The sequence below is a fragment of the Alligator sinensis genome, unplaced genomic scaffold (assembly GCF_000455745.1).
Source record: "Alligator sinensis unplaced genomic scaffold, ASM45574v1 scaffold154_1, whole genome shotgun sequence".
NCBI lineage: Eukaryota > Metazoa > Chordata > Crocodylia > Alligatoridae > Alligator > Alligator sinensis.
In genome coordinates this window covers 1,787,932-1,811,001 of record NW_005842072.1, presented here as the reverse complement: position 1 = coordinate 1,811,001, position 23,070 = coordinate 1,787,932, and the positions used below count along the sequence as shown (strand labels likewise).

Genomic DNA, 23,070 nt, shown 5'->3' with positions numbered 1-23,070 from the left:
TGCTTCCCCCTTGCAGCCAATGAGAAAAGTGGTGGTAGTATCTGAGTTCTACCACCTGTGTATTAGCCCTCTGATCTGAACTGGATCAATCTAGCCCACAGCCTGAAAAGCTTGCTGGTCCATGATCTAAGCAGAGCTACTATTAAATAGTTTTTATTTTTAGATCACCCTCTTGTTATACAGACAAGATGCAATTCTGGCCCCACTGAAATAAGTTTTGCCATTGGTTTAAAACAGAACCAAGATTGTACCTATATCCTTTCAGAATCAGAAGGTACCATTATAATGATATTCTCCTGTATAACACAACCAGAGAATTTCACGGAGTAAGTTCTGTGTTGATCACATGATTTGTGGTAGATCTACAGTTTATCTTTTTGAAAGATCAAATGTGGATTTAAAAATATTGCATGACAGAATATCCCCCAAAGCCTTACATAACTTATTTCAATGGCTAATGACCCCGACTGCAAGAAACTGACTTCTCGTATGAATCTAGCCAATGAATCTTGTGTATGCCTTGATCTGGAAGATTTTTTTAAATCTAACAGTATTAAAAATAATATCCTTGTGTGTATATATACATATAAAGCATAATAAAGTCACCTATCCTTTGCTTAAGCAAAATAGAGCAAGATTACTTTAAATTTTCACTTTCAGTTTCCAGACCTCCGGTTTGCAACAACTTTCTGAATGCTTTCTAGTTTGTCACCATCTTCCTTTAGAGTGTGAACACACTAGAACTGAATGCTGTCTTCCGTTCATATTTTACTTTGCGGACTTCACTAGGTATGACATGGAAAAAGCCAGAAAAGAACACAATTGAACAAAGGCTAAAAATTTGCCTACGTTTGGAAGGTCACTTACCAGCTCAGCACTACGCAAACTAGTAAGGAAAGTAGGCTTAAGGCTGTCCGTGAGTCTCTTGGAAAGGAACTCTGACTATTGTTGTTCCTGGGACCTGATGGTTCCCCATGGCTGCTTTGCTTCTCAGCCTTGTGCAGATCTTCACTGAGCTTAGGTGAAGGACTAACTTTCTTTCTTTGCTTAAGTTCAGACATTTTAGGATGGATTCTAGGAAGCAGAAACTAAAGAGGGATCTAGAAGGAAGCAAAATAAATTGTTAGCCTTTTCCCTGTTAATCCAGACTTCCCAAAATGCAGCTTGACAGCTACGCTACAAATAAGCTACTCATTTTTAAGTAACATAACTGACTGTCAATGTTTTTGAAAGTTATGATAAACAAATAATGAATAGTTTATAATAAAAAAAAGCTATGTTATGCCATTCTTTCTGAATATAAGATGCTTCTTAAATGTTCATAACGATATTGAAAATGGATGCTTTTCCTTTTCAAGAAAATGAAAGGCAGATTCTACAGACACTGACGGCACTTGGCCAAGAATACTATTAACTTGCCCTGAGTGTGCATATGCAAGCAGAGTATTCGCTTTCAAACTTAACTTGAAAATTTTCTGTTTCTATGACAGCTCAATGGTTTAATCAGTTTGACTAATTCTTTTCTTTTGATTATTTTTTCTATTGTTTGTGGTCACTGTTATGCAGCTAAGGGAAAGACAAATGACTAAAAACAATATATGGAATTAAGAATCAGGTGTAATTTAAGGATATTTCTACTTTGACTTTATAGCTGAAACTAAAAACACCAGATCTATTAGTTTAACACAAATCCAAGTGTATAATCATTTTTTTGGTAAACAAACTGAAAAATTTCACTTTTAAAGTTTTAGGCACTCCTACTGGGTTCAGGCAGGAAGCCAAGAATCTCAATCCTTCAGTAGTGAGGTTCGTGGTTCTAGACTCTCAGAATCACTTAAATATTTTAAAGTAATATTGTTAAGTCTGGCAAGTGTTTTTTTAAAATCTTTTTTAGTCTAAAAAACACAGGTCAGTCCAGAACCAAATCCTGTATCACGGACTCTGGACTAGGATCATTTCTTAATGGAAGATTAGATTTTTATTTCTTTTCCTCCTTCACAACTATGAATGTAACTAGTTGATTACAAGGAGGGAAGTGTATGTGCAGTGGCTGAGGGGTTCTGAAAAATAGACAAGTAGAAGAAAACAAAGCAAGGCAGCTGAGTATGCACAAGCAACGGCAAAGCTAGATTATAAATGCATCCCATGCCTGTAGTATTTATGTGCAGTTCCGGCTCCAGCCTCCCCCCCCCTCTAAGATTGTGTAACAGGACTACTGCTTCCTCAAAGCACTCGGCCGTCTTCAATGGGAGCAGCAAGGGTGTCCTGGGGCAATATCTTCTATCGGACCCACTGCACGGGTGGGCCGGAGTTAGGGCCCTGCTGCACTGTTCAGTTTATACCTGGTTTCTATCCAGCTTTAGAGTCCTTATGCCGTTTCAAGCACAAACTTTGCACCAGGTTGGCTCTCTTTAATACCTAAATCCTCAATTTTTATGGTGCGATAATTATACTGCACCTACGGCCAGTCTACCTTTATTGCATGATGGGCCAGATCAGTGCAATAGTTACTTCTTGCCTGTGGCCCATCAGCGTTGGTCATGGGATGTGCTGGTTAAACATACAACGATGACTTTATCTGCACACTTGCCCATCCTATGTTTCTGGCAGGCCAGGACAGTTCATTGTGCAACAATGACTTTACAGATGTGGCCCGTCTACACTTATCACGCACCCAGCCCAGCCCGTGCAGGTGCCATCACTCCACTTGGCACCTGTTGATGGGTCTACCTGTGTTACGCCAAGCACCAGTGAGCCGCGTGATGTATGTAACGCGTAGCAGGGCTTCAGACGAGCTTTCCAACGCACTGCAATTCAACCTCAGGCCTCTCTCCACACCCCCACAGGCACCTCCCATGTCCCTCCAGGGGTGCAGAGGGCAGGGGGAGAAGCGGCCACAGGGGCCTCTCGCCCTCCACACGAAAAGGCCAGGAGAGCAGCCCCGCGCCCCCTCCCGCCCGCTCGGCGTCGCGCTGCCCCACCCCCCCACCGTCACCTCTGGCTGGGCTACGGCCCCGCGGCCCCCAACGCCCGCCCCGGGCCGTTGGCGACTGGAGCGAGCCAGGCGGCGGCGGCGGCACAGCGCGAGCCCCCGGAAGGAGGACGTGGCGGCGGGCGGCGCTGGGCTGTGCAGGAGCCTCGGGGCTGGGCCCCGCGTCAGGTAACCCCGGGGAAAGGGCTCGAGGGGCAGCTTCCTTCTCTCCCGGGTGGGCGGGAAGGGTTTCCCCTGCCCCGCGCCGGCAGGGGGCGGAGCCTGTTGGTGCCCCCAGTCATGTCACTGGGGGGGCTAGGGGGCGGGGCCTACTTCCCTCCGGGCGGTCTGCTGGGTCCGCCCGGGCCTCAGTCCGTCTTATATGTGAGATCATCGCGTTGGAACCTCAACGCCACCGTGTTTGCTGGAAAGCTGTTGTACACGGGGGTGGGGGGATGCAGATACGCAAACGAGTTTGCAAACAAGTATGCGGATAAGTCCCTTTCCTTTATCTCGCGAGCTGTGAGTCGCAGAGAGGGAGTAAGAGCTGGGCGGTGAAAGTCGAAGCGTTTCTTTACTTTAAAGCACGCAGGCGTAGAAGAAAGTGCTGGGAGCAAATCTAAAGACCAGTTAGCCTCTCACTTTCATTTCCAGTGGGAGGATCTCGATTTCATGGAAATGGGAGACTCCACCCTAGCTTGCTCCTGCAGCTGTAGGGCTGAGGGCAAGCAAAACCCCCGGGGGCATCTGAACCTCAAGTCTCTGGGCTTGGGCCTGCACTAGGATGCTTACCAAAGGATTTGGAAGTATCTGAAGCCCCAGGCAGGGGTGGAGGGTGCTCACTGGTAGCAGGGCCACATATGATTCTTAAATGACTCACAGCAGGGACTTTTTGGTTGGTGTACTCCCAGTGCCTGGTCAAGAAGTGGAGAGTCCCCCAGCAGCCACTCAACAAGCGTGTGTTGGGGGGGAGGGGACTGCCCAGTCCAGCAGCAAAACCAGTGTTTTGTGTGCTGTTGCCGCATACTCCTGAGGCCTTCCAAAGTACCCTCAGGGTACATGTACCCCCAGCTGACGACCCCTGACTCTCAGATTTGGAACTGACTTGGTGGGGGTCATAGCGGGGCCCCGGTACAGCTTTATAAGTGCTCATGGGGCTCTGGCCAGGTACCAGAGATTTGGAAAAGAGCCAGTGTGGTCCCCATTTACAAGAAGGGAAGAAAGGAAGACCCTGGCAATTATAGGCCAGTCAGTCCTACCTCGGTCCTTGGGAAGACCTTTGAGAAAATCATCAAGGAGCACATCTGCAAGGGCTCAGCAGTGGAGATAATGCTCCAGGTCAACCAGCATGGATTCATTGAGGGCAGGTCCTGCCTGACTAACCTGGTATCCTTTTATGACCAGGTCACCAAGTCCTTGGATGCGGGCGTTGAGGTGGATGTAGTCTATCTGGACTTCAAGAAGTCCTTAGAAACTGTTTCTCATCCCACTCTCATAAAAAAGCTAGGTGACTGTGGCTTTGATGACTACACAGTCAGATGGGTGGCCAGTTGGCTAGATGGTCTCACCCAGAGAGTGGTGGTTTTCGACCTGGGAGGATGTGGGCAGTGGAGTCCCCCAGGGCTCTGTCCTGTTGTCGGTACTGTTCAACATCTTTATCAGGGATCTGGATGTGGGTGTGGAAAGCACGCTGTCCAGATTCACTGATGACACCAAGATGTGGGGCAAGGTGGGCACGCTGGAGGAGAGGGACAGAATCCAGCTAGATCTAGACAGGTTACAGAGGTGGGCGGATGAGAATAGGATGGAATTCAACGCAGACAAGTGCAAGGTACTGCATCTAGGGAGAAGGGACCAGCAACACACCTATAGGCTGGGGCAGAAAGGGATCTTGGAGTCATTGTTGACTCTAGATGAATATGAGTCACCAATGCAAGGAAGCAGTCAGTAAAGCTAACCGCACCTTGTCGTGCATCTACAAATGCATCACAAGCAGGTCCAGGGAGGTGATCCTTCCCCTCCATGCGGCTTTAGTTAGGCCACAGTTGGAGTACTGCATCCAGTTCTGGGTGCCGCGCTTCAAGAGGGATGTGGCTAGCATTGAGAGGGTCCAGAGGAGGGCCACTTGCATGGTCAAGGGGCAGCAGGGCAGGCCCTATGAAGAGAGGCTAAAGGGCCTGAATGGATTCAGCCTCTACAATAGAAGGCTGAGAGGGGATCTGATGGCTGTTTACAAACTCACCAGGGTGGGGACCAGTGGGAATTGGGGGAGGCTCTGCTCCCTCATGCACCACTGGTGGTTACTAGGAATAACGGCCACAAATAGTTAGAGAGAAGGTTCAGGCTGGACATCGGGAGACATTACTTTATGGTTAGGGTTGCTAGGCTCTGGAATAGTACTCTCTGCTACCTTGGGGGTCTTCAAGAGGAGGCTGGATAGATATTTGGCTGGAGTGTTATTACCCTGGCACCCGTTCCTGCCTGGGTCGGGGTCGGACCTGATGATCTGTTTAGGTCCCTTCTGACCCTAAGCACTATGAAACTATGATTTGACTTGGGACATGAAAAATTTTCCTTAAAAAAAAAATAAAAAAATCTAAAAATCAGTTTAGACATGAGTTTTGCATATGCTGCATCTATTAGCTGCCTCGTAAATTATAGTATGTTTTGAACACTTTTACTATTATTGGTTGTACATTGTACAAAGGTTGAAATTATTGTACAAATACAGTAATTATTGTACACCTGGCAACGCTGCCGCCTCCTCTCAGATGTGGGGGTTGGCGACTTAACTTCTTGCAGCACAGACACTGATCCGGCTGGCTGAGCACACCGCAGCAGGCTCCATGGGAACTGCCCCATCCCAGTCAGTGTGGAGATAAGTCCCCATCTCCCAGGCCTCCTCAGCCCATTGGTCTCAGCATCTCTCTTGCATTGGGCAGGGCAACAGGGTAGGCAGCTCATTCAGGGGACAGGCTGCTCTTTAGCCATGTCTTTTGCCTTTCTTGGTCTGACTCTCCTCCGTGTCCCAATTGAGGGCAGAGTAGCAACTTCCATCCGCTTCCTTGCAGGGCAAGCGCTTGCCAAAAAAACACCATTTCCTGTGTCTTAATGTAGAAGACAAGGTTCTTTGGATAAATGTGATATCTTTTATTAGACCGACTAATTAGAACCTTGTCTATGCCCTTAGATCAACACAGCTACAGCCAACACCCTGAATTAATGTAGAAAAAGAATTGGGGGCTGTTGGACAACTGAAGGTGCTACCATGTTGGCACTTTTTAATTAGACAATGAAGCAGGACCAGGATCTAAGCATTTGAAAAGAAAATGGCTTCTGCACTGAGGAGACTAGGAATGGGTAGCACTGCCATATTGCTCCTTAATTGAAAAGATACTGTCACATGTTTGAGACCTAAAGAATAGATTTACAAACTTCTATAGATATTTTTTTTTTAAATGTGAATATTTACTTGTGTTGAAAATCAAATAGTTGCCTTTTGCGCGGGTGCAGAAGAACCCTTTCAGAAGCTCAACTTTGGGCTGTGGTTTGGATGAGTTATGTGGGGTTGGTTAACAGGCTGGGTCCAGTGCAAGGGATTGGGCTGCAGACCAGATCCAGCACAGGGCTGGCACACAGGCATGATCCAGTCATGGCCCCGGACCCACATGTGCTGGATTGGGTTTGCCACCCTGGCCCCGTATGCTAACCCAATCTAGGACCATTGGGTCCATGTCATCTGCCCGTGGGGCTTTAAAGTTTGGTAGCAAGGGAGCAGTGGCAGTGTTAATTGTCACTGTTTTCCCTGTTGCCAAATTTTCTGACTCAACCTGGGAAGGTTGAACAGCACTGATTTTGTTCATTTCTCTGCTTGGTGACAGTGGCCAATAATATGTTCAGAAGGAAGGTTCAAGAAATTCACTAAGAGATGAATATGGAATCATGGAGGCATAGAGGAATTATCTTAAAGAAGCTTTCTTACCTCACTAAAGGTCGGCTTACACCCTTCAGCACAAAGTTGTATATCCCACCTGGGGTGGGGGGGAGGGGCGTGTGTGTGTGTGTTACTAATTTGGAGTCGCGTATGTTAAAGAAGCAATCTTTGAATCCTGCTAAGCTCTTGGAGTCCATGCTAACTTGTACGGAGTTCCTCTGATTAGTTGTGTGTGTGTGTGTTTTTCACAACTTTTTTTTCCTTTTGGTGTTAATGTGTTACCTTTCAACTTAATTGTCTCTACCTTTGTTCTTACAAGTGGCCCAAGCAGCAGTCTATAATTATGTTTGTCCAACACATTATATTTATGTCAGGATTTGGCAACCTTTTACCACAGTGGACCCCTGATTGAGATCCAGTCTCCACTGTGGGCGGCATCCTACACCTCCCCAGCAACCAGCTGATGCTGTGGAGACACTAGATGGAATAAGGTAGGCTCTAGGACCCTGAGGATGCCTCATCTGCTTTTGTGGGGTCAGCCGGCTGCTCAGCAGGCTGCTGGTTCTCTAATCCTGTTTTTTGTGACTTGATTTTCAGTTTTTAATTTTGCTGAATACAAAACATTTGGGCTAAAATTTTCTGAGGGTGCCTACTTAAGGCTGACTTAAGGGTCAGAGGGGAGAAGCTGGAAAGGGAAGAGTTACAGGTAAAACAATTAAATTATTTTTGAGATTAGATAAGGGCAAAGTATGCTGTTTTGTTCATGATAAAAAAATAATCTCGTGTAAGCCTTTCTGCAAATTGTGGTACCACTCTTCTGGCTGGGAGCGGGGTAGAGTAGAGGTTGCACTGATGTGCCTTTTGCCATCATGATGAATATTTACCCAAAAGCCTTAAAAAAAAAATCTCAGTTCACACTTACTCACTGGATAGCTGTAGAGTTTGCTATATTTCTCTGAAGCTTCTCTCTGAAAGCATGCTCCATCTCTCTCTATACAGCCACCCTGTATAACTGAACTGTGTGTATACCTCCCCACTGTTTCTGTTGTAGCTGGCATTGCAGAGGATAAATGGGATTTTCTTTGCAGCTGTTCCTTTTGCCATGGTGCTGGTATAGGAATGGTGCTAGGGATATAGAGGAGGGAAACTTCTCCCATCTTATCTTAATGCTTCCTTTGGCATCCAGATATTGTAGAGGGGAAAGAGGGAAGCAAACAGGCTCAAATAAAAAGTGTTGAGTGGGGGAGACAGCTGTCGGAAAGGGGGATGGAGTCTTGGGTTTCAGGCCCTGCTCTCAGTGCAGTTTATGGATTTTATCAATGGCTCTTAAAAGTAAAATACATAAACTGTCCAGGAGCGGGGCCCAGAACTCAAACTTGCCTCCCTCCTAGGCACCGAATTTATCTTGTATCAAGTATAGAGAAGGCAGGTGCATAAACTGGGCTTGTAAATTCCACTCCCAGAACCAGTTGCCTGTGAATTAGATCACACAATTTCACCATGGCCAGGGCCGCCTTTGGATTACCCTAAAATACTAACAACAGTACTTTAGGACACTTGACAAGGGAATGAATAACCTGCACTGAGTGCATAGTTGGGATGCCATGGAACAATTCACATGCCCATGTGTGAATGACGGGAACAAGAATAAGACTACAAACCTATCTAAAGACTCACTTTGGCCGCACGGGGCATTAGAAAATAAGATAGTGGAACTTAGTCTTGATCTCCTGTTTTCGGAGAAAATAATTTGGTGTATAAAAGATAAAGATGTATATAAAGATGTATAAAAGCCAGAAACTTCATGTTCCACTGTAGTACTTGAAGTGCCCTGTTCTTGAGGTGTTATAATAATTGTCACAATATAAACCATATGAAATGCCTGCAGGTAATGCAAACAGCTGTTCAATTGTGCAGTTGACACTAGTAATTTGCCAAATCCCATCGGTTTCAGTGTTGGAGGTACTGCTTATGACAATTTAGTGCTCATTGCTGCAGAAACAGCCTGCTCTCAGCTTTTTGTACCTCATTAATATTTGTTAAGTTGTGTTACACAAAGTATGTGTCCCTTTTGCTGAGCTGTTTGCACTTCATTAAGGCTTAATGAAGAGGCTCTGCTTTACCTTAGAGCAGTTTCCCAAACTTTCTTATTGCGTACCCCCTCCCAGATTTACCAGTTGCCACATCCTCCTACCAGCATATGTTTATATTTTAACCCCTTAAATGCCAATTATAATGACAATTAAATCTGCTCTTACACTGTTTCTCCCAGTGGCAACCCCTCAAGAGTGCCTGTGCCCCCTCTGACCAGCCGCGCTTGCCACTTAGGTGATGGGCAGGGGGGCAAGCAGGAGCACCAGAGCCCCCCCTGCAAGTGCCAGCCAGGGAGCAGAGTGCCCTTACGCTTCCAGAAGCATCTGCAGCCACTCTGACACCCCCCTCCTCCTCCCCACCCCATCAGTGCGATTGACTGAGGGGGATCCCCCCCAGTTGGCGGGATCGGCTGTGGGGAAACCCCCCCCCCCCCAGTTGCTGACTGGTTGGTGGGGAAGCATGTGCCCCCCTGCGACTAAGGTGGCACCAGTCGCCCCCCCAGAGATGTTTGGGAACCCTGCCTTAGAGAATTTTGCTTTTAATGGCAGCATTTAAATTGACAGGACTTGGTCAATTTCAAGACTGACAATGATGGGCTACAACAGGGATTTACAATTAGCAGCCCAAGGGCTACGTGCAGCCTGTGAGTGGTAAAATTGTGTCCCACCAGGCTTGTTGGCATAGCACCAGAATCCAGTGGGGTGAATGCTACTGCTGGTTGCCTTTCGCCATTGCTCATTGCTGATTTGGGAGTCTTCACTCACTGTTGGCAACTAAACTCGGCAGTAGGAGAGCAGGCAAGGGAACAAGCGGCATTCACCCCTGGGTCCTGGAGCTGTGGCAGTGGAGTGACTGCAGCCAGAAGTGGGTTGTCCATGGGGCCAAATTAATTGGATGCCTCTGGGCTGAAGGGTAATCTTAGTCCATCCTGCATATTGGGAAATGTCCTGGTTACCAAACAAGACCGGTATATATAGTTTATGCTGTGTGCATGTGCTGTTAATGTGCAGCAATAAACTCTGCAGCCATTTGAGCTGGAGTCAACTGCTCACATGCACAGTGTCTACACATGTACCTGGGACTGCATCAGTTTGAGCCAGGGTGGAGCAGCTCCAGGCTGGCAGAGGGCCTGCGGGGGGCTCAGGCTCAGGCTCAGGCTCAGGCTCAGGCTCAGGCTCAGGCTCGTGGTGGTGGTGTCAGGCAGCAGAGCAGGTGGCAGGAGCCCAGATTCTGGTCCCCAGCTGCCTGTGCTGACCAGGTGCAATTTATACTCACCAGTCACCATCTACATGTGCATTTGATTGCATTTAATGATTCCGTCCTAAAATAGTACTGTCCCCAACTAATTAGAGCTAATTAGGCAACTCTGTAGTAAAGTGCATGTGTAGATGCATCCACTGTGTGTGAAATTTAGAGTATGTAAGGACTGCGATTCCTTAGCTTTGAGAGTTCTTGAAAACATGACTCTGGTATAAACTTAAAAAGGGCTAACTTGTTAACATTTAATCTTGCCAAGTTAGTGCATTTTTTATTTAAAAAATGGAAAATTAGTTGACCTAGAAGAGGTAGTGTATTGAATTTTGATCCTGATTATTAAAGCATGAAATAGGTTTTAATTTAGCTTTATTTGCAAATTTAAATGGAGCCATCACATAAAACAAATTAACTCAGCAAGACTTTTTTTTTCTTTCTAATAAATTGAGCACAATATTGTGGCATTTACTTAGTACTTTCAGAGGACCGGTAACAATTCACACACATTGTATTTAGGAACTTTTAAAATCCAAATATATATATTTTTCCTTTGAGTTGGGGGGTGGGGGGGGAGTGAGGGGGATTTCCCTGATGTTTGTTTAATGCTGTGAAGCTTGCCAGCGCAACTGAACAGTAAGTTTTAAACATCTGAACATTTCAGAGAAAAAATAAATGGTTATACCACAAAACAAAGTACTAGGCTGAAATACTGGTTACTTCTACAGTTTCTAGAGTGAAAAAACAAGATATGTGAAGTGAGATAAGATCTTATATTGCACCAATTGTATGGTTATAATTATTCTAATAAAAGATACTACTTTACCTCATAAATCTTATTTTTCATGTATTCCATGGACCACAGCTAGAACAAACTGAATTTTATTAGTAGATGCTAAGATTCATGAACCAAAAAGATGACAAAGCCAGAAGGGAAATACAGAGCACTCGAGTGAGGGACTAACGTAAGAGGGATGGGGGAAACGCAACTAGGATACAGAAAATACAGTGTTAGTCAACTAAGCCTGGGGGTGAGGGAAGGGGAGGAAGCGGGGTCGTGACGCTGAGAAAGAAAGAAGATAGATGTACACAAACCCGTACAATGGTCTGCAGTGGTGGAGGGGGTAGGTTGGAGATAAGATTCTATAGACTGAGAAGCTATCGCAGGGGCTCAGGCCCTTTGGGTCCGGTCCGGTGGCAGCCCGTCTCGCAGGGTTGGTGTACTAGCGGTGACCCGTGATGTGCTCAACATAGATGTCATGGGACCAACATGGTATCGGACACCACGAGGCAGTGCATCATCTTGGCGTAGTGGCAGAAGATGGGGCAGGCACGCAGGACGCTCTTGTTGCTGGCATCCCAGGCTCACAGAATAAGCCTAACTGAAAAGTAGCCAAATTTTAGCGGGGTTAATGTTGAAAGAGTTCCGTTACAATTTTTTTTCTCCATTTTTTTTTTTTTTTTTTTTTTTTAATGGAATGTCAAAAGGAAATATATTTTGAAATTGGGTATTTTTTTCCTGTCTTATCTAGTTCACGTTCCTGTTCAGGCTTGATTTATTTTGTTTTTTCCACGCTGAAGCAAAATGGATGTGAAGAGTCGAAATCATTTGCTTCTAAACCGGTTAGCATTGGAAAGAGACATCAAAACCTCTTATGTTATGGATCATATGATTACTGATCAAGTACTAACATTACAGGAAGAGGAGAAAGTTAAAGCACAGGTAAAATGGGCATCTTTTTACTCATCTTAGTTTTTCTATACTGCATAACCTGCTTTGGAATATTCCTTTTGGACTGTTTGAACATGTTAGACTATTATTCGGTAAGTATTCAAGCTTATGCACAGCTTGATGTGTGCAACTACTTCCTTTAAAGCCATAAGAAGATCTTTGTGCTTAAAGGTGTTTGAATGTCTTCTTCAAGTAAAGCTTTGATGTTGGTCCATTATTTGGATTGTATTTGCAGCAAGCATTCCTGTTAATAAGAAGTGCAGTCCTTAACTTTTTGACATTGAAACCAGATGACTTAGTAGGTTCCTATATCTCTGATTTTAAAAAACACTTTTTTTCTTTTTGTTTTTGGTAGGCTACACAGCGGGACCGAGCAGCTATGCTAATAAACATTATTCTTAAAAAAGATAACAACTCATACATATCTTTCTATAATGCACTGCTTCATGAAGGGTACAAGGATCTTGCAGCTCTTCTCCATGATGGTATCCCAAGTATCACCTCTTATGATAGAAAGGACTCTACAGATGGAGTAGCTTTTTGTGGTTAGTATAAACCATCAGCTTTGCTGTTTTTGAAGAAAAAGATTGGAATTGTAGTTTAAATTTTATTAAATGAGTAAATATGTGAACTGTTTTTGAGAAAAAAGCAGTACTTGGTGCACTTACACATTTGACCTGGTGTGGCTACAGTGAATATTTCTGTTTCGTGTAATTTAATGGGGGGAGGTATGTTTTTTAAGTTGTTTAGCTCTTCCATGTCCAGTAATAGATGATTGTAAAAATGCTGTTTTTAAAAAATAAAGGTTTATATGTTGGACAGTGTCATCTAAGTCTAAACACTTTTAAGTGGTTGATGGAAGAAAATTATTTCTGTTAGTGTATTTTAGAGAAATGAATCTTGATAGAAATCACAAGCTCTGAAATTTACTTTCTTTTTGGCAATGACATTTCCCCATTTTTTTTTTTTTACGTTAATTCACTATTTGGGGAACATTAGCAATTTGGCTTAATTAACTACTAGATTTTTTTCTATACACCAAAGTTTTTGTGGGTTTTCAATTACTGTAAATAAACTAAACTGATGTAAGCATCTGATCTGCCATGTTTGTATTCCATGTATAGTTGTATAGTTTCAGAGCAGTTCCAGTGAAACAAGGGTTCACACCATATTTGACCAAATATGACATCAGCTTTATTACACATTTATTGATATTTAAATGGAAAATGTATCATGAAGATCACAGGCAATCTAGTGATTAATACTTCAGTTATGGTAGAAATAAATATTTTTTGAGACGGTGTGGGAGAGAAAGGTAACTACTTTCCACCTGTTCTGGAAACAAACTGAAATTTAGCAACTCTCATTATCCATACATTGTTTTCATGAATAGTTAAGGAGTGTTGTTTTTTAAAGAGGTAGGGAAATCGTTTAGAAATCCTATTCCTATTTACATGCGTGATTTTATTTCAGTGAGGACAATCCTCTGTGAAGGTGGAGTGCCACAGAGACCAGTTGTGTTTGTTACTCGTCCGGAACTGGTAAATGAAATTAGACAGAAACTATACAACTTAAGAAATGATCCAGGTTGGGTTACTGTTTATGGAATGGCAGGTTCTGGAAAGTCTGTCTTAACAGCTGAGGCACTAAGAGATCAAAGCCTCTTGGAAGGTACTTTTCAGTTTTTTATAAAAATTATGTATGTTCAGTCTTCTTGCATGAGGAAAATTTTCATAAATGGCTAAGGGACCTATATCCCATTGAAAGTAAATAAGTGATTCAGACCCTAAATTAGTTGGATATCCCTAAACAATTTTTGGTTTATAAAATTGACTGTCACTTCATGCTCTAGAACAGTGGTGCTTGGTTCGTGGGCCAGATCTGGCTGTTGGTCCCTATTGGGCTCCTGGGGCAGGCACAGTGGACCCCATCCAGGCATGCAGAGAAAGGTGGGGGGCAATTCAACCCCACAAGGGAAGGGGGCTTGACCTGGTCCCACAGGAGGAGGCAGGGGGTGTAGTTCTGCTGGTGTGGCCTAGCCTCAACCTCGGACTGCAGGGAAATGGGGTGTGGCTTGTCCCCAATCTGAGGCTATGGTCTGGCCCTAATACAGCTGCAGGGGGAGGGGGCGTGGTCTGATCCCAGGGGTAATGGGGTTGCAGCCTCTCTTGGCCCTGGCCCTAACTGCGTGTGCGGGGCTTGAGGTTTGGGAATTTGGCAGTGAGGAGGGTGGCCATTTTAATGGCCACTGCTCACCCACTACTAAATTTCCCAACCCCTGGGGAGCCCCGCTGGCCAGATGCGATGGATCACAGTTGGCCGGGGGCGGGGGTTTGGGCACTCCTGCTTTAGAATGTCTGAATGCTGCCCTGCTTTCCAGTGGAGATTGTTCACATTGGATAGGATTTTCAATTTTGAAGACGCGTACAGTGCGGTCTTACTTGGATAATGTAAACACTCATTTGGGGTTAGAGTTATGGAGACATATTTATGGAATGTGAGTGAAACATTTGCCTCATCTTTGAAAACTGCTTATCAAATCTTAAAACTTGCTTCCATTTTAGCTAGCCTGATTTTTTTTTTTTTTTTTTTTTTTTTTTTAATTGCTTGGTGTAGTTTGGTTTGGCCTCTTGAAGGCTCAGATCAAATGTAGTATCAGCAGCAGCTAACATATTTAAGCTTATATCTTATTTTGTATTATCTTTGTTAGAGTGCTTTCCCGGAGGAGTACATTGGATTTCTGTTGGAAAACAGGACAATGCTGGGCTTCTAATGAAACTTCACAATCTTTGTAGTAGATTAGACCTGGACTTCACTTATGCACAAAGGCCACCACTTAATATTGGAGAGGCTAAAGACCGTCTTCGTCTGCTGATGCTACATAAATACCCCAGGTACTATCAGTGAGATTAAGTGTTATTCTTTGTATGTAACAAGCATCTACCATATGTACTTGAATACAAGATTAGTTTTTTTCCTCCCCAGTGGCATGGGGGGTGGGAAAAAGCCCCTTGTCTTATAATTGCACATGAGGAAATATCACTAAACTCATTGTCTGTTGCCAAAAGCAGCATGTGCTCAGTAATGAAAACCAGCTATGAACTTGGTTAAATGCATTCAACACTGAGCATGACTATGAAACAACATGGCCCACATTGGGCAAACATACTGATAGGACCATACCACAAGAATAGGTTAGTGAAGTCAATTTGAATAAGATTACGGTAGTGCCCATTAAGCTCATTCCCTTTCACTGCTTTTTCAAGTCATGGTAAGCTGTGACATTTCATACAGTTCACCTAGAATCCCTCTGTCGCCTCCTCTTTCAGCTTGGCACATATGATTAGTATGACTCCATCCTCCATGAGGTGAATGAAGCAGGACCAGGTTGTCTTGCACCTCATCTGCATATAAATTTTTGGAGCATCCCAGGGCTTGCAACAAGAACACTGGGTTCTAGTCATGAGTGGGGACTAATTAGCACGTGGATCCATTGTGGGAGGCATCTGGAGTACACACACATACTGAACAGTAATGAGCTGTCGGGTGACCATGGCTTGAAATGCTCTTGACGCTGCTGGTGCCCAGCCCAATGAACTGTGGTAAATCATGAGCATTTGGCTTTGGACTAATACCATGCAAAGTTTGTACTTTATATAAGTAGGTGCCAGAGTGCTGCTTAAGTGTGTTTATGGAGTACCTGTGCTAAAACTTACAGCAGTTTAAAAAAAAAAAAGCATGCATCAATTCTAGATAAACTAAGTGCATGGGTACTGTATGCAAATTGCTACAGCCATGTTTAATTTCAAGGTTATTGTTTTCAAATATGCTCCTTACTTCCATGTGCTCAGGGAGAGCAGGGACTGACAGTAAGGAGAAGGGGAAGGGGCTACCAGGGTAAAAAGTTAGAGGAAAGAAGAGAGCGAAGGGCTACCTGTCCCCTCCAGATTTATTTTCCCTGCTGTAGCAGTGGGAGGTTGTCAAATTCAAGGCAAACCTCCAATAATTAGATTCTATACCTGGAGAACTATAACAAATTTATAAGTTTTCCATACATGGAATCTAATTATTGGGAGTCATCTTATAACCTTGTTCTAGTCAAGTAAATATAGTAGATCAAGATAAAAAATTAGCTTTTCTGTGTCTTGTGTATAGGCCCTGGCAAGTGAGCTAAAATTGCCATCACATGTACATTCTTTTCAATTTAACCATTTATTTCCCTTTCAGTAATGCCTTAGACAGTGGGAACATCCTTTCTGAGGTAGAACTGGAAAGATTTTTTTAAAAGTAACTGACTTGTTGAAGCTTTTTTCATAGGAGTGTCAGATGGAGAGGTCTGTATCAAGATTTCCCAAATCCTGCATGTGTGATCTGGCAGGTTATATTCATAAAGTTGTGCAAAAATATGACAAACTCTTCCACTTGTGTTTTGGGATGGGAGTGTGAGGCAGGACTCACATACAAAACCTATTGTGCTTTTCATCAGCAACTTGAAGCAACAGTGTTGTGTAGGTAGTGAGACTGAAGGATCCTCCACAATGAGGAGTTCATCGATTCAGTGCTGGAGGAAGAACTGCCAACAGCAGCGCTAGAGAAGGGAAAGGACATAGACTCTTAGGAAGGTGGAAGCTGGAAGCTTGTGACCTCTGGCAGCAAGCAGAAATCTTCATATACATTTGCAGCAGTTCACCTGCAGAACAGATGTGGTCCCCTAGCAACAGAGACAGAGAAGCATGTTCCAATGGTGGAAGAGGATGGGTGATGCCTCCCCAAGGTGGGAAGGATCAAGATCACCACCAAGAAGAAGCAATAGGTGGTGGTGACTGGAGACTCCCTTCTGAGGGGGACAGAGGCACCTATCTGCTGGCCTGACCTGTGCTTTTGGGAGGTATGCTGCTTGCCCGGAGCCCAGATCTGCGGTGTCATGGAGGGATTACTGAGACACATCCAGCCTTCTACTCTATGCTGCTCATCCATGCGTGCACCAATGATACTGCTAGGGGAGAACCTGAGCAGATCAAAAGTGACTAAAGAGCTCTGGGTGCAAGAGTGAAGGGGACGGGGGCTCAGGTGGTGTTTTCCTGGATCCTGCAAGGGAAAGGGCCCAGGCACGAGCAGGGACATCTGGGAGATCAATGCATGCCTGCGCAGGTGGAGTCATGAGCAGGGCTTTGGCTTCTTTGACCATGGGATACTGTTCCAAGGATTGCCAGGAAGAGATGGGATCCACATGATGAAGACTGGGAAGAGCATCTTCACAGACAGGCTTGCTAACTTAGTGAGGAGGCCTTTAAACTAGGTTCACTGGGGAATGGAGACTAAAGACCTGAGGGAAGTGGGGAAGTGAGTGACCTGGAGGAAGTGCAAGCAGGAGGGGGCAACAAGGGAGGCATTCTCATTTGTCCTGAGAAATCAGGGCAATCAGCTAGTCGTCTTAGGTGCCTGGACACAAATGCATGGAGCCTGGGAAACAAGCAGGAAGATTTGGAAGTCCTTGCACAGTCACAGGACTATGATGTGATTGGAATAACAGAGACTTGCTGGGATAGCTGGCATGACTGGAGCCATGGATGGGTATAAACTGTTCAGGAAGATCAGGCAAGGGAGAAGAGGAGGAAGAGTTGCACTTCATGTAAAAGAGCTGTATGCTTGCTGACGACCCCAGTAAGAAACTGGAGATAGGCCTGTTGAAAGTCTCTGGGTTAGGGTCAGAGGGGAGAGCAACAAGGGTGATGTTTTAGTGGATGTCTGCTATAGACCACCAGACCAGGAGGAAGTGATGGATGAGGCTTTCTTCGAACAGCTAGTAGAAGTTTCCTGATCCCAGGCCCTGGTTCTCATCAGGGACTTCAACCACCCTGATGCCTGTGCACTGCTGTATTGCCCTCCCAGCAGACAATCCAGGAAGTTTCTGAAGCGTGTTGAGGACAACTTCCTGGTGCAAGTGCTGGAGTGGCCAACTAGAGACCGTGCTCTTTTTGATTCGCTACTCACAAACAGGGAAGAATTGGTGGGAAATATAGTAGTGGATGACAACTTGAGCAGCAGCAACCACACAATGATTGAGTTCAGGATCCTGTGGAAAGGAAGGCTGGAGAGCAGCAGAGTAAGGACCATGGGCTTGGAAAAAAGCAGACTTTGACTCACTCGGGGAACTCATGGGCAGGATCCCCTGGGAAGCCAGTCTGAGGGAGAGAGGAGTCCAGGAGAGCTGGCTGTACTTTTAAAGAAATCTTACTGAGGGTACAGAAACAAAACTAGCCCACAGTGTAGGAAGACTAGCAAGTATAATAGAAGCCCAGTTTGGCATAGCAGGGAACTCTTCAATGAGCAAAACCACAAAAAGAAAGTTTATAGGAACTGAAAACTTGGACAAACAGCTAGGGAGGAGTATAAGAGTATTGCTCAGACATTCAGGGATGAAATCAGGAAGGCCAAAGCACAGTTGGAGTATCAGCTAGCAAGGGACATGAAGTGTAACAAGAAGGGTTTCTACAAGTATGTCAGTAACAAGAGGAGGACCAGGGAAAGTGTGTCCCTTACTAATGGGGGAGGCAACCTAGTGACAGCGGATGCAGAAAAGGCTGAAGTACTCAATGCCTTTTTCACTTCAGTCTTCACAGACAAGGTGGTCTCCCAAACAACTGCACCTAGCAACACAGTTTGGGGAGGAGGTGAGCAGCCAACTGTGGCAAAAGAACAGGTTAGGGACTGTTTAGAGAAGTTGGATGTGTTCAAGTCCATGGAAGGGATGCACCTGAGGGTGCTGAGGGAGTTGGCTAATGTGACTGCAGAGCCACTGGTCATCTTTGAAAGCTCATGATGATCAGAAGAGGTCCCGGAAGATTGGAAAAGGGCAAATATAGTGTCCATAGTTAAGAAACGGAAAAAAGGAGGATCCAGGGAACTACAGACCGGTCAGTCTCACCGTAGTCGTTGGAAAGGTCATGGAGCAGGTCCCCAAGGAATCCATTTCTAAGCACTTGGAGGAGAAGGTGATTAGGAACAGTCAGCATGGATTCACCAGGGGCAAGTCATGCCTGACCAACCTGATTACCTACTATGATGAGATGTCTGGCTCTGTGCCGAGAGACCAGTGGATGTGGTATACCTTGACTTTAACAAGGATTTTAATATGATATCCCACAACGTTCTCGCAGGCAAGTATAGGTTGGAAGAATGGATTGTAAGGTAGATAGAAAGCTGGCTGGATCATCAGACTCGGAGGGTAGCAGTCAATGGCTTGAGGTGTAGTTGGCAGCTGGGATCAAGTGGAGTGCCGCAAGGGTCAACCTAGAGCCAGTTTTGTTTAATATCTTCATCAGTGACATGAAAGAATGCACCCTCAGCAAGTTTGCAGAAGGCACAAACTGGGGGGACTGGCAGATATGCTAGAGGGTAGGGTTAGGATTCAGAGAGACCTAGACAAATTGGAAGACTGGATCAAAAGAAATCTCATGAGGTTCAATAAGGATAAGTGCAAAGTCCTGCACTTGGAATGGAATAGTCCTGTGCACTGGTACAGGCTTGGGGCTGACTGGCTGGGCAGCAGCTTTGCAGAAAAGGACCTGGCGGTTACAGTGGACAATAAGCTGGATATGATCCATCAGTGTGACCTTGTGGCCAAGAAGGCTAGTGGCATACTGGGCTGCATTGGTAGGAGCGTTGCCAGCAGATCAAGGGAAGTGATTATTCCCCTCTTCAGCACTGGTGAGGCCACATCTGGAGTACTGTGTCTAGTTTTGGGCCCCCCACTACAGAAAGGATGTGGACAAATTGGAGAAATTCCAATGGAGGACAACAAAAATATTTAGGGGGCTGGGGCAAATTGTTTCTGAGGAGAGGCTGAGGGAACTGGGCTTATTTAGTCTAGCGGTTCCTGAACTCTGACAGATTGTGCACCACCAATTTAAAATGATGTAACTTTAAGTACCACCAGCATTTTTTTCAGTTCAACTTTAAGTACCACCAGCAATTTTTTATCATATAAAGTAATTATAATAAATCTGTTAACATGTACCACTGACAGGTTGTCTGCATACCACTGGTAGTACTTGTGCCTTAGATTGGGAACCACTAGTCTAGAGAAGAGAAGACTGAGGGGGGATTTAATAGCAGGCTTCAGCTTCCTGAAGGGGGGTCCATAGAGGATGGAGCTGTACTGTTCTCAGTGGTGGCAGATGACAGAGCAAGGAGCAATAGTTTCCAAGTTGCAGCAAGGGAAGTTTAGGGTAGACATTAGGAAAAGCTTTCTCACTAGTAGGGTAGTAAAGCAGTGGAGCAGGTTACTCAGAGAGGTGGTGGAAGCTCCATCCTTGGAGGATTTAAGACCTGGTTAGACAAAGCCTTGGCTGGGTTGATCTAGTTGGGGGTGGTCCTGCTTTGAGCAGGGGGTTAGACTAGATTACCTCCAAGTCCCTTCCAACCCTAATTTTCTATGGGGAAAATTCTCTGATTCTGTGTTTTGGCAAGGGTTACTTCAAGAGTTGGAAACTTCCAGCAATAGTGAGCAGGGGCCACAGTGAGGAAGAACAGCCCTTCACGTTGTTGGCTGGAGTGACCAGAGGAGATTGGCATGCCATTAGCAAAACCGTGTCCGTGTCAGGTCGGTAAGAGCACGTGTGCTTGATTAAGGGGTGAACAGAGAAACGTAGTAAAGTGGTCTTGACATCGTCCCAGAGGGTTGTGTGTTCCATAATTTGTGCCATTCCGGTAACAATTCTGTATATATATTCTGAGTCTACGGCTATGACGGGTACCGGAAGCATCCCATCATGGTGACGGTAGGTGTGTTCAAGAGCTAGTTGAAAGCCTCGTAGTTCAGATGCTTGGACCGACTCTCCTGGATGGGACGTTTGGAGTTTGTAGTCGTGACAGGGGTCACAATAATATCCATATCCTCCGCCATCATGGGATGCACCATCTGAAGCTATCCACGCCAGGGATGTGGTCCCATACAATCGTAGTACAGTGGGATCATCTTCTTCGGCGGCCGGAATAATTTCTCCGTCAACAACTTGCCACGCCGACCAGTAATACTGGTGACGAAGGACCAGGGTGCTCCAAGTTTTTGCCGTGCCCTGATACTCCGGGTGGATTTTGCTGGGGTTAAGTAATCCCAGTGTGGTGCCGCCGGGTGCAACAAGTACACCTGGGCTCGTCGCGAGGTGTTTTCCTAGTTGAGCCGCGAGCATGGCTTTCCCTAGACAACCATACCGATGTTGGTGGCTTTTGAGTGTGCCGTGACCGGTGTACGCGAGGTTTCCTGTTTCAGCGTCACTGGCCGTAAACCAGATATGTTCTGTGGTGTAGCCCACGTGAATTGTCAGAAGATTGCCGGCGGGGGGTGCGATCAGACGCATCTCTTTAACCTCTGTCATGACTTTTTTCAACGCGGTTTGGTCACGCTCACTCCATCGGACTCTGCGTCGTGTTTTCTTGCGAATTTAGTGTTGCAACCGTTGGATAACTTTTAAATGTGATGGCGTTATGAAATTGCGGAACCAATTTAGCTCGCCTAGCAGGCCTTGAAAGTCTGCCTGTGTGGTCGGCCAAAGTGAGGACATCTCAGGGGCGGCATTGTGCGCCGTCCCCGATCGCCATTGTCTTGTGAATCGTGTCCCCAAAAACTTAATGTCCGAGGATGGCTCACTCATGGACTTGGCCGGGTTTACCGTCCATCCTTGATTACTCAGGTGGTCCTTTAGGTTCGCAGTGCTGGCACGGACCGCGGTACGATCGTGCCCCATGATGACAATGTCGTCGACATAGGTCCAGATGCGAACATCTGCGGTCTCTGGGCGGGGACGAACAAAGCTGTCAATCGTCCCATTCATTGCTGTGGCTGCTAGTGCTGGTGCGTTGCGGTAACCTTGTGGACAAACCTTCCAGGAAAACATTTGTCTGCCTATGCACATATTAAGGATCCCTTGCGGGTCATTTATAGGGATCGAATAAAACATGTCCTTTAAGTCTAGTGTGGTGGCAAACCACTCTCCGCCCCTCTGCATCTCGGTTATGCCATCGAGGATGTCTGTAACGGTTTGTGCGGCGGACATTTGGAACGGGTTACAGCGACGATTAGCTTGTCGGTAGTCCACCACTAGGCGAGCTTCCATTGGTTTTCCCGGTTTGGGGATGCCCCATCTGGCCAAAAGGTAGGTGGAGGATTTTTCGGGCTGAATGCATCCTCGCTTGCACAGGTCAGCCAAGAGGTTTCAAATCTGAGGCTGCAGGTCAGTGTGCGTCAGGATTGGCTGATACCGCCAGGGTGTAGGGTTTGTTAGCATTGGCTGGTGTTTTTCGCCTAGCGCCACAGTCAACGGGAGTGCTAAGTATATGGCGTTCTTTAAGGCCAACGCTTTTATTGCGGGGATGCCCAAGATGTTTATGCCCCCTAAGACTCCATACAGGGCCCTTTTTTTGATCCAAAACTTGACCACGGGCGCAGATGTCATGGCATTTAGCCCTTGTACAAAGATGACTTTGGATGTCTTGACATGGGGCGTTTTGGGTTTCAACACGTTTACTTGGGCCCCCGTATCTAGCAAAAAGCGTATGGGGGTAGGGGTAGAATTTGCAGTTGCGCTCACACTATAGGTTGCGTGCGGGCGTTCGTCATTGGGGGGTCAGCCGTCGCTGCCCGCGTCGACGGCCGCTACTCGTTTTTTCCTCTATCCGGCTCCTGCCCGCTAGGCTTAAAGCCTAAGTTCAGCGCCAGTGTTCTTTGCCCCTCATCTCCTAACCCACGAAGCTGATTCTTTGTCAGGCCGCTTTTGCTTAGCAGAAAGCCAAACATGGCGCGTTCCTCAGGTGTGCGGTCCGGTGGTCGTCCGCATGGCGAGCAGTCAGTTCGGGGATTTCTAGGCGGTGCTTTCCACGCTCCCACTGCCTGTACTGCCGCTGGCGGGGTGAGCTTGGGTTCTGTTTTTCGCACTGTGGTAAGCTTTCCCAGGCTACTTAGGACGTTCCCTGTCGGCCCCCCTACCAGTGGGTGTAATAACAAGTGGAACATGGGTGTATTCGTACCTCCGTAAATTTCAACGCAGGCCTCTACTGCTGATGCAGACACAGGGACCTTGCCAGGAT

The 23,070-nt window shown here is 45.8% G+C and overlaps 2 protein-coding genes across 13 annotated transcripts in view; one reads left to right on the top strand and one right to left on the bottom strand.

The window, feature by feature from the left end:
* Window positions 1-3,065, bottom strand: part of IKBIP (IKBKB interacting protein) — a 12,733-nt gene extending 9,668 nt beyond the window's left edge. For 2 of the 3 annotated variants that reach the window (XM_006023640.3, XM_006023638.3), the window contains exons 1-2: window positions 2,996-3,065; window positions 868-1,100 (exon numbers count right to left, since the gene is read on the bottom strand). In XM_006023640.3, the coding sequence (XP_006023702.1) occupies window positions 868-1,061 (194 nt within the window). In that variant the 5' untranslated portion in view covers window positions 1,062-1,100; window positions 2,996-3,065. Of the gene's footprint in view, window positions 1-867; window positions 1,101-2,730; window positions 2,961-2,995 lie in introns of those variants that run through there. The other variant, XM_006023639.3, reaches the window with a different exon arrangement.
* Window positions 3,053-23,070, top strand: part of APAF1 (apoptotic peptidase activating factor 1) — a 75,661-nt gene continuing 55,643 nt past the window's right edge. For 8 of the 10 annotated variants that reach the window (XM_025204182.1, XM_006023636.3, XM_025204183.1 and 5 more), the window contains exons 1-7: window positions 3,053-3,160; window positions 6,853-6,963; window positions 7,280-7,396; window positions 11,783-11,973; window positions 12,338-12,527; window positions 13,456-13,653; window positions 14,693-14,876. In XM_025204182.1, the coding sequence (XP_025059967.1) occupies window positions 11,836-11,973; window positions 12,338-12,527; window positions 13,456-13,653; window positions 14,693-14,876 (710 nt within the window). In that variant the 5' untranslated portion in view covers window positions 3,053-3,160; window positions 6,853-6,963; window positions 7,280-7,396; window positions 11,783-11,835. Of the gene's footprint in view, window positions 3,161-6,852; window positions 6,964-7,279; window positions 7,397-7,502; window positions 7,612-11,782; window positions 11,974-12,337; window positions 12,528-13,455; window positions 13,654-14,692; window positions 14,877-23,070 lie in introns of all 10 variants that reach the window. The other 2 variants (XM_025204181.1, XM_014519955.2) reach the window with 2 other exon arrangements.